The sequence below is a fragment of the Chiloscyllium plagiosum genome, chromosome 8 (genome assembly GCF_004010195.1).
Source record: "Chiloscyllium plagiosum isolate BGI_BamShark_2017 chromosome 8, ASM401019v2, whole genome shotgun sequence".
Classification (NCBI taxonomy): domain Eukaryota; kingdom Metazoa; phylum Chordata; class Chondrichthyes; order Orectolobiformes; family Hemiscylliidae; genus Chiloscyllium; species Chiloscyllium plagiosum.
Genome location: NC_057717.1, coordinates 105,870,177 through 105,881,354, shown reverse-complemented (window position 1 = coordinate 105,881,354; position 11,178 = coordinate 105,870,177). Strand labels below are relative to the sequence as shown.

General features: G+C 43.7%; 1 protein-coding gene across 1 annotated transcript in view; it reads right to left on the bottom strand.

The window, feature by feature from the left end:
* Positions 1-11,178, bottom strand: part of LOC122552388 (ribonucleoprotein PTB-binding 1-like) — a 43,366-nt gene that overhangs the window by 19,345 nt on the left and 12,843 nt on the right. Inside the window, exons 2-6 of the mRNA XM_043695137.1 lie at positions 10,034-10,133; positions 7,848-8,317; positions 5,174-5,365; positions 4,678-4,807; positions 3,455-3,558 (exon numbers count right to left, since the gene is read on the bottom strand). Of these exons, the coding sequence (XP_043551072.1) occupies positions 3,455-3,558; positions 4,678-4,807; positions 5,174-5,365; positions 7,848-8,317; positions 10,034-10,133 (996 nt within the window). The remainder of the gene's footprint in view (positions 1-3,454; positions 3,559-4,677; positions 4,808-5,173; positions 5,366-7,847; positions 8,318-10,033; positions 10,134-11,178) is intronic.

The following is an 11,178-nucleotide window of genomic DNA, read 5'->3' as shown; positions in this document are numbered from 1 at the left end:
GCCGTTTATCACTATCCTTTGTTTCCTATTAGCCAACCAATTTTCAATCCAATCTAGTACTTTGCCCCTAATACCGTGCGCCCTAATTTTGCTCACTAACCTCCTGTGTGGGACTTTGTCAAAAGCTTTCTGAAAGTCCAGGTACACTACATCTACTGGATTTCCCTCGTCCAACTTCAGAGTTACATCCTCAAAAAATTCAAGAAGATTAGTCAAGCATGATTTCCCCTTCATAAATCCATGCTGACTCTGTCCTATCCTGTTACTACTATCCAGATGTGCAGTAATTTCATCCTTTATAATAGACTCCAGCATCTTTCCCACCACTGAGGTCAGACTAACTGGTCTACAATTTCCTGCTTTCTCTCGCCCACCTTTCTTAAAAAGTGTTATAACATTAGCCACCCTCCAATCCTCAGGAACCGACCCCGAATCTATTGAACTCTGGAAAATAATCACCAACGCATCCACGATTTCCCGAGCCACCTCCTTCAGTACCCTGGGATGCAGACCATCAGACCATCATTCTGTTGACAAAGAGAGAATTCTACAAGTGTTTTGACATAATTCTCCCTCACTGACTGGATACAGAGATTTCTATGGACTGGAACATGACAGGTCGGAATTTCGGTTACCGAAGAGGTGTCTACGCTCAGCTCACTCTGTATGCAGTGACTGCGCCTTCCAGAGTTAGGCTCTGCACTCCACCAACACTCACTATCTGGGATGGAAGGTCATGGAAAACATCATCCTTCTCCCGGCTGTGGGACAGCTTCTCCCAAAGACACAATATCGACCCTAACCATTAAACAGCACAGTGGACATGACCCTCACAGCAAGACAAGAACCGTACAGACAGCAGCAGCAAACAGCAGCCCGATTTGATCTCACAAAGGCTTCCACTTCATCAATGAAGACAGATTGTGGAGGGCTCTATCTAAATTTGGCTGCCAGCAGGAATTATTCACCATTCTCTGAATACTGTGCAATGAGATGTAAGCAATGATTCTCAATGGAACCATCGCAAACACACTGGGATCAAGCAAAGTCATATCATCACACTAATACTCTTCTCCATCTTGCTCACTGTAACTTGCCACCCTAGAGACATGAAACTTCCTAATGAAGTGGAGCTTCAGCATAGAACAAGCAGGAAACTGTCCAGTCCGCACCACCTCCAGTCCTGAGCCAAGACCACCCTGGGCCTCTGACATCAAGCTGCAATACCCAGATGGGAGTGTGTGTGCAGGTGCTCCAAAACATTGTCAATGCATTCAGAGGCATGTGAGTGAGGAGGCCTTACGCTAAACATCTCAAAGACAAAAAAGGGCATCTATCAGCCTACTCATGCTGCACAATACTGCCGCCCTGACTATCACTGGAGAACATGGACCAATTCCCATACCCTGTAAGCAAGGACAGATGCCAGCTACAGAATTCAACATAATTCTTCAGACAGCCAAGGATCACAGCAGCACACCCGAAGCAGACTGCTCGATGATAAACATCCCAAACCTGGCACCAGACCTACGGTCTGCAGGACAGTAGTGTTACCTGCATTTCTGTATGCAAAGGTACACAGCAGACATCTTAAATCCCAAGAGAACTATCACTAGCAATGCTTCTGCAAAAATCTTACAAATCCACTAACAGGATGGGTACTCCAATCTCAGTGCCCTCTTTCAAACGAACACTCCCACTATCGAAGTACTGATTATGGTCAATCAGCTGGCCCGAGGGGGGGTGGGGGGGGCGGGTTTGTCCCTCAGCTTACACAGCTGACAAGACTCACTAAACAAGCTCAGTTACCAGCAGAGCACAGGGTGGGCTTCAAGGACATTCTCAAAGCTTCACTGGGAAAAAGATGCACCTTACTTTAGGCTGGCCCAAACTGCAGGAGCAATCCATGAAGGTGTCATCTCAAGAATCATTCACCTGCCCAGGTGGAGGTCAAGCCTAAGCAGCAGGACCATGTGATAAATTTCAGATTGCTCAAGGGAGAGGATGCAGATGAGATTCACCTCAATGCTGGAGGGTTTTAGCTTTAGAGAGAGAGAGTAGATAGACAGGAGTTATGTTCGTTCGAGCAGAGAAGCCAGAGGAGTGAGTTGATTATGGTCTACAAAATTATGAGGGGTTTAGACTGGGTGGATTGGAAGCAAACTTTCCACTTTGCAGGTAACCAGTGGGCATAGATGTCAATTAAGGGAAAGGTGGTTTAGTAGGGAGTTAAGGAAGTAATTTTTCATTCCGAAAGTGGTGGTATGTGGAACTCTGCCTGAAAAGGGTGGTAGAGGTGGGACCCATCACAACATTGAAGAGGTCTTTCGATGATCATTTGCAATATCCTGGCATATACAGTTGCAAGCCAAGTGCTGGGAAACTGTACATGGGTAGCGAGGTGCTCGATGACCAGCATGGGCACAATGGGCTGAAGGCTCTCTCTCTTTATACCATAAAACTTTGATGATAACGAGGGAAGTCGCCCACCAACCCAGTGTGCATGGATCCATAATCGGACTTACTCAAGAGTGGAGAAGTCACCCTGGGTCAGGAGGGATTGCCTCAAAAGGTCAATACACTTCCAAAAGCTTCTGGCAGATCTCCACAAAGCAACAGGAGACCTAGCTCAGCCTGTTACATACCACAGTTGTGGGATAACATGGCCCCTTTGTACGACATTATGGAGGGGCTTGACAAACAGTATAGTCATGAACTATCCAGTTTATGTATCGAAGTGATGATCAGGTGGTAACAAGCCATATTGAACATAACTGCTTTCAGCCTCCATAGAGGTGGACACACAGCTCTGGTCAGTGCATTGGTCACCTGATCAGTTTTTAAGTTGAACATAACATTTTGATCATGATCTGTAACGACTCCGCAGCCAGCCCAAACCCTAGACAGAAAAATCCCAAAGGCTCAAGAGAAGTTCCTGGACCAATCAAATTCCGTTTTACTGTTTCTGAGATGGGAATCAAAGATAAATGAAACCTGCTTTATTCAGTGTTGTGCATTTGTTTATAAGAAACATCATTGTTACCCTCTTAAAAAAAACATGGGAACACTGCTGTAGTAAGAGCGTTAGGAACTGGATAAAATTCTCAAGAGCAGCTAGAACGATAGGAAAAATCTGAAGAACCTATGGCTGACGCTGGTGCTTACGGTGACTTCCTGTCACACTGATCTCTGCCATCACTGACATTTTAAAAGGGGTAGTATCCCTGTGAGAGAACAGCTTAATGCTAACCTTCTCAGAGAGGGAACGGAAGGGAAGAGCAAGAAAAAAGGAAGAACAGAGCCAAGTGTCATCACGGAAAACAGAAAGCCTCCAAAGCCAAGTGTACTTCCTTAGGTCATCATAACAGGACACTCCGAAGCTGAAACAAACAAAACCAAACTTGCAACTCTCCAAGCTAGCTTACAACGGCTTGCTGCACAATTGGAAGTTTACCTGAGTTTGTGCTGGGTTTTGGCCCTGTAAAACCAACTGTAAGAGAGCTGCACTTAATCCAGGGTTCCCCAGCAGAGGCATTGAAGGGGCAGCTCCCAGAATTCCTGAATAAAATAAAGTCTTAGAATTAGTATCCCGGGTTCGGTTTTCACAGTTAAAGTTAACATTTTTCTTGAGTGTATTCAAATGTTTGCAGATCAATCAGAAATTAAATGATTGCATCAGAAAGATCTAAAATGTATTTACACAAATTCAGACAGAAAGCTTTGTGAGAATAAGATGCTCTCTAAGACGCTAAAAGACTTAATATTCTGAATGGGAGCACGTGACATGTGCAAACTTCCCATCTGACCTAGAAGCTAAACACTACTATCTCAGGCAGGCACCACCGGCTCCAAGCTCCCTTCCAGGTCACACACCATCTTGACTTGGATAAGTATCATCATTCCTGAATAAAATGCTTTGCTTCCATCACAATATTCTGGGGGTCTCTTCATCACATGGACTCTAGTAACTCATGGAGGAGATGCACTGACACCTCTTTCAGGCTAACTCATGACATGCAGTGATACTATTTCTGCTTCCCTAGTTTATACACATTCTCCTCAAGCCCTGTTTCAATCATTATCTGGCAAACAGCAACAGGCTAGACTTGTGGCTGAAAGGGGAAAGGCTAGGGTCAGAGCTAAATATCAAAACCATGTACGAGAGCAGCCGTGGGTAATGCCATGAAGATTAAGGACAAATTGCTGCACTGCACATGTAATAGAAATATACTTTGGAAAACATTGAGAGAGAGAAGCAAAACATTGCGATTAAAGTTGTAGAATTACCATGTCTAAAAAAGGTGAAGGTCAGCTCGATCAGCCAAATAGTCTACTCTCGATTGTATGCTGCCACAGGACAGCAAGACAGAAGATTCAGAGTACTGCAGAAATTATAAACCTGATACAACATATATTGAAAGCTTCACTTATGCATATCTTTCGGTGTTCAAGACCTCAAGTTACAAAGCATACTTAAATCAAGCCATAGCACTGAAAGTGCCTCAGTGATCATCTGTATGCACATGATAAACAGGGTCTGGTGATAGCCAGTTACCAGCCTGTGCAGCTCCAGTTTAACCTGTATCATCAAATCCTGACACATTGAGTAACCAGAGAAGATCAGCTAGTTATGGGTGAAGACATATCTATTCTGGTGACTCAGTAGCCAGCTCTCACCTTGCTGAGGGCCAGTGCCTCCATGTATTAATGGGTTTAGGAGAAGCTGCAATGTCGCTGGATTATTGAGGCTGTTCAGAATCTGCATAGGATTCGGTTCTGGGAGAAGACCCTTCCCACGGTTCATAGCCTGGGAAAAGAGACAAAACAATGCAATTTCACTATGCCTTTATATTAACTTGGCATTTCTCCAACATGAAATAAGGATTCCACTGGAATCCCATAGCAATTGCAGGATCTCAGCCCCATGGATGAGAGCTACAGTTGTAGGGAAATCCAGTTTTATCAGCACTGGCTGTTATCTGACAAATCAATGGTTACACAAGTGTAATGTTTGAACAGGCAAGATGAGCCATTGTGGTTAAGCACCATCTTACTACTCTGTCAGATTGCACACCGTTTTTCAAATGCTATTGCTTCAAGCCAGTTCAGGTTTGGTCTATAACAGGTCATGGTTGTCCAGTGCCTGAATACATCAGTTCAAGGGTGTACTCACCATAGCCTGAGCAGCGATCAGTGCAGGAAGCATACTCCGCCCTGGGGGCCCAGGTGCACAGAATGAGACCCGAATGTGGTTCCCATCAACCCAGAGGCCGTCGGTCTCCTTCTGTACTTGCTCAGCTTGTTCCGCAGCTTCATATTCCACAACTGCAAAGCCTCGGAATTGGCCATCAGGTCCCTGAGCCAGCTGCACAAAGGACACACACAAGATATAAGCGATGGTGGAAGCAACAGATGGGAAATGGGTAAAAGAGACAAGAATAAATAAATAATAGAGAAACAAAGGGGTTGTGAAGAGCTCGCCCCTATCCCTAAGAACACTATCTTGTTGTGCTACAGGTTCCCAGGTGCTGCTCTGGGCTGTGCAGGGAGTCGAGTGCTGCCGCTGAGAAGACAGGGGCATTCAGAGCGTATAACAGGCTCAAAACAAATATAATGCTTGGACAGGTTGAAGCAAGCATCCAACCTTCAAGCTGCACGCTGCTGCCAGTTTAGAAATAGGAGGAGGCAAACTACTTACTCACTCCTTAACATAAACATAAAACATCTGAGTGACTGGCTTGCCAGTTTCCTGCGGAAAGTTTGAGCTATTGTATTGGTCTTCTGTTTGCAGACTGCTCTGAACAAACATTTGGTGTCGAACCCCTCCCTTTGTGGAAGTGTGTGACATGATGGGCAGTGATGGCCACAGCTGGTTGTTACAGAACAGTGGTAAGAACGTGACCATCGGTGATCTGTTCCACAATAATGCTAACATTTGTACAGCAGCCTCATGTGAAAGGGAACCCCCTCCCCACCAAAACCTTGACAACATCGTCAGTTCAGCATTAGGATTGGCTGAAAGCTAGTCACTGTGATGCTTTCTGTTTATGTTGAGGAGTAAGTAGTAGTTTGCCTCTTCCCACCTTCCCACTGGCAGCTGTGTGGATGCTTGCTTCAACTATCTCCAGCAGTTTGGTACAAATTAGCTCAAATTCAACCTACCACAGAACATAACCAGCACACAGGAAATCAAGACTAAATATCTGAATTCAAACCATTCACAGAAACAAGGCTTGGAAGATGTGCTGTAAACCTATCAGCTGAGAGGCACTGGAATATAATAAAGGACTATTTCACAAGGACAGCGGAGGATTGGAGCTATGTGAACAGGCTGGGGCTATTTGCCCTGGAGCATCGGAGGCTGAGAGGTGACCTTTTAGAGGTTTATAAAATCATGAGGTGCATGGATAGGGTAAATAGACAAAGTCTCTTCTCTGGGGTGGGGGTGTCCAAAACTAAACAGCATAGGTTTAAGGTGAGCAGGAAAAAATTTAAAAGGGACCTAAGAGGCAACTTTCATGCAGAAGGTGGTGTGGGTGTGGATGAGCTGCCAGAGGAAGTGCTGGAGGCTGGGTACAATTACAACATTTAAAAAGGCATTTGGATGGGTTTATGAAGAGGAAGGGTTTAGAGGGATATGGGCCAGGTGCTGGCAGCTGGGATTAGATTGGATTGGGATATCTGGTCAGCATGGACGAGTTAGACTGAAAGGTCTGTTTCTGTGCTGTATATCTCTATGACTCTATGACACACAAATTAGCATCCATCAGCAAATGCAGGAAGCAGCTTATCAAAAGCTTGTAAAATCTCACAATGCTCTCGATCAGCATCTAGACAGAATACATGGCTTAGTGCTAAATAATCAACTGTCGAGTCCTTGGGACTGAAAGGAACTGACTGAGACTCCAGTTGCTCATAATTCGTCTTATTTTTTTTCCAACTGTACTTTTGGAGGAACCCCTCAGACCAACACAATCAATCTTCAGAGATTTGCAAACCTGGGCTCAGTGTTGAGTTGCTCCCATACACCAGACCTTTTAATTTCCAAAAACAACATCAAAAAAGAAAGAAAATAGACCACAGTGTATTTAAGAAAACAGAAACACCAGTACAATGTTCCCTGAATCAGACAATTAAAAAAGATGCACAAAAATAATAGCAGTGAACACAGTCAACGTGAAGCATTCCTTCGTTGGCAGCAATACTCAAGAACATCAAAACGAATGGCACAAAAGTACAAACCCAGCTGTAACCAAAAAGGTCCCAGCATCAGCTCAATAACAGAGATGTTATGTTCAGTGGAATGGAGTGAAAGAGGGAACAAGAACAGAAAAGCTTCTGATCCAGACAATACACAGTGAACAGAGGGGGATAAATGAGTGAGGCAGGAGCCTCTCACCAGCACATGCTAGTAGGTATGGGATGATGTCGACTCATTTGAAGGCATTTTCTAGTGTGAAGCCAACAGTAACACACAATTAATACATAAATGATAAGCATCATCAGTGATCTGCAGAACTTCAAGTGAAAGGGATGGAGACTTCGGAGAGTAAGGAAAGGGAGAAATGAGAGTTGAAGACAGATTGGCATGACCTCAACCACCGGCCAATTCATTTTCCCATTGTGCTCACATATAGTTTTGGTCACATTCTCAGAACACACAGTGACAACGGATGGAGGTGAGGAGAGGGAAACAAGGACTAACATTTTGAAAGAACCCTGGCTCTGGGCTCTGATTTGATGTATAGAGCACAGAATGACACATTACTTCTGCAGACTGCTTTTCAAAAGTTTCTAGACTTTTCTTGTTGTCATAGTTTCCTGTTCTCTGTGACCATTGTTCATACCTGACAAAATGTTGGCTCATAGATGTCGCTAAAGGCTTGGCTGAGCGCTGGCAGGTCTTTATAATCATGTGGCAGTTTATCCACACACAGGCACTTGGAATGAATGAGGTCAAGAGTCAGCTGATTTACGTCAGTCCAATGAACATACAGGGTTCGTGTGCCCAGCTGTTTTCCTAGGAGCTCTGATTTGGCACGGGCAGCAGAGTCTTTTTTCATGTATTCCACAAAACCATATCCTTTTGAGTGACCAGAAATCTCACTGTACACAAGGAAACATCGTTCCAGGTTCCCAAACGGCCGCACCAGCTCCTCAAACTGCTGCTGAGTGAAGGAGAGAGGCAGGTTTGCAATACAGAGCAGAGCATCGGTGGGCTGCAGCTGCACTGAAATCTCTCGATCCCGCAAAGTTGATTGATGAAATTTCTCAATGGCATCATTTGCTTGATCCCTGTTCAATAAAGTGACAAAAGCTGGAAAACAATAAGAAAAAGAACAAGTTATAATTCAGCTGACCTCCGAAATCTCTTCTCTCCACTCTGCGAGAATATGGCTCTGTTGGCAACCTTGCTGCATTACCGAAATGGGAGCGTGAGGGAAGAGGGGATTGTGGAAAGGAGCAAGCCTGTCTCCACTTGTTCGCAGAGAGAATGTAGAATTACTGGACAGTGTTCGGTCACTGTGCTGATTTCCTCCTCAGTAATGAAGAGCTCAATTACAGCAAAAAGGACAAACAGCAACTTGCATTTATATCGCAGTTTGAACATACTGAAATGTCACAAGGTATTTCCCAGGAATCCAAACAATTCAAAATTGACACTTGGGCCAAATAGAAGATAGTATAACATGCTAACAAAGTTTTTTCAAAAAGGCAGATTTTAAGGATGGCCTTAAAATGAGGAAGGACTGATGGATGGAACTCTGGTGATCAGAGCCAGACAGTCAAAAGCACACATCTTATCAGTAGGGTGAAGGAAAACGATAAACAGGAGCAGGAATAATCCATTCAGCTCATGGGTCTGTTTGATCATTCTATAAGATGACAGCCAGACTGTGACCTCCACCCCTTTCTGTCTGGCCCCTCTGTACAGCCTAACTCCCTTACAGATTAAAGATTAGCTGCAACAGGAGAGCACAACAAGCCAGAACTAAAAATGCAGACATGTCAAAGGGCTTTAGGAAATTACAGACTCAGAAGGGTTATTTGAATGAGCAAAATCAGCATCACCTTGGACCATTTCCTTCTGAACAATTAAGTGAGCCTTCCCTCATTTAACCATTCAGCTTCTCCTTTCAGTTGAGTTCCCCCTCATTCAAAGCTTTTCCAACAATCAGGACTGCTAACAGTTGAAACTGAATTACAGAATCAGTGTGCGATTGACAAGTAGTTATTACAGAGGCACCAAAACAAAGCAAAGGCCAATAGTGCCACACCTACCGACATATTCCCAAGTACAGTGGTTTTGCATCATCACAGCCAATGGTTCCCTAAACTTCTTAAACTTATATTCAGTTGCAAGTTTCAATGAAAACTGATAACTGCGTAAAAGAAATGGACCAAACCAAATCCAAAGTCACATCAACATTCAGGAGATTTAAAAATATTACATTTCAATCCAGAAACCTGGACAAAATATGCAACTGAACAAAAATGTCAGTGAACAACTGGAACATGTGACTAGGCAAAGTTCCCCTCAACTGGAAGCAAGCACAAAGCCAAATCTTATTACTCAGCTCTAAAAAAGGTCAGAGAGACAACAAGGTACTTCAGATGGGTGAAGGGGGAATAAAGGATGGGACGGGTTGCAGAGAATTGCTTTCTGCTGCCTGCAAGAGGGTGAAATCTTACTGAAACTGATAAAGTATTAAACAGGAGGAGCAAAATAACTCCAAATTACATTTAAGAAACAAATGAAAAGGAAAGTCACAACAAATACTAAGAACACTACATGTTTAGAATGATTCATCCAGAAAAATAACTGATGTTTTTCAATGGCCACATGTGTAGTGGAGAAGTGGTGTACTGTACCAGACAGACACACTTTAGGAATCCTGAGATTTTCAGACCTCATCATGACACTGGAAATCTCAGCATACATTTCTTGCTTTTGGACAAATAAAGCAGTTTTAGCTTAGTCTGGCCTGAAACTCAGGATCCTGGGAGATCGGTAAAAGCAGAGAACACTTACCTGTTCCTTTGTATTTGTCCACAAAACAGTATTTTAAATCATACTCGCTGAGCAGTTCATAGACCTCCTGTAAGACAAGGAAATTAACTTTGGTGAGAGACTTTGAATGTGGTCAAAATGAAGATTTTCTGGGTTGAATGATTGCTTGCGCATGTAGAGATTTGATGATGACTCCATGTGTACCTTAGGCTAAAAAGCAGTACATGGACAATACCATAAGACCATAAGACATAGGAGTGGAAGTAAGGCCATTCGGCCCATCGAGTCCACTCCGCCATTCAATCATGGCTGATGGGCATTTCAACTCCACTTACCCGCATTCTCCCCGTAGCCCTTAATTCCTTGTGACATCAAGAATTTATCAATCTCTGCCTTCAAGACATTTACTACAAAAATAACAATGTGCAGAATAAACTCATCTGTATTCATTGAACATATACACGGATACGTATCATAAATTTAAAATGCACATTGTGCCCACAATGTTGGTTTAATGAAATAAACCTTTGATATAATGTGTACTATGATGATACCTTGAACCAAACATATGTAATTTGGGCACAGTACAAGTTAAAAATGAGCCATGGGTATAACAGCACGAGTGCATGTGTAAACTACTTTTTAAAATATATTCGTTCATGTGATGTGAATGTCACTGTATAGAGCAGCATTTGTTGTCCAACCCTGAATTCCCTCGAGGAAATGTTGGTGAGCTGCCTCTTGAACTGCTGCAGTGCTTGATGAGTAGGGGCAGCCACTGTGCTGTTAGGAATGGAAATCTGGGACTTTGATCCATTGATACAGAAGGAATGCCGATATATTTCTAAATCAGGAGAGTGTATGGCTTGGAGGGAAATTTGCAGATGGTTGAGTTCCCATGCTTTCTATGATTACTTATAGTGTGGAAACAGGCCCTTCGGCCCAACAAGTCCACACCGACCCGCTGAAGCGCACTTACCCAGACCCATTCCCCTACATTTACCCCTGCACCTAACTACGGGCAATTTAACATGGCCAATTCGCCTGACCCGTATATCTTTGGACTGTGGGAGGAAACCAGAGCACCCGGAGAAAACCCATGCAGACATGGGGAGAATGTGCAAACTCCACACAGTCAGTCGCCTGAGGCGGGAATTGAACTCTGG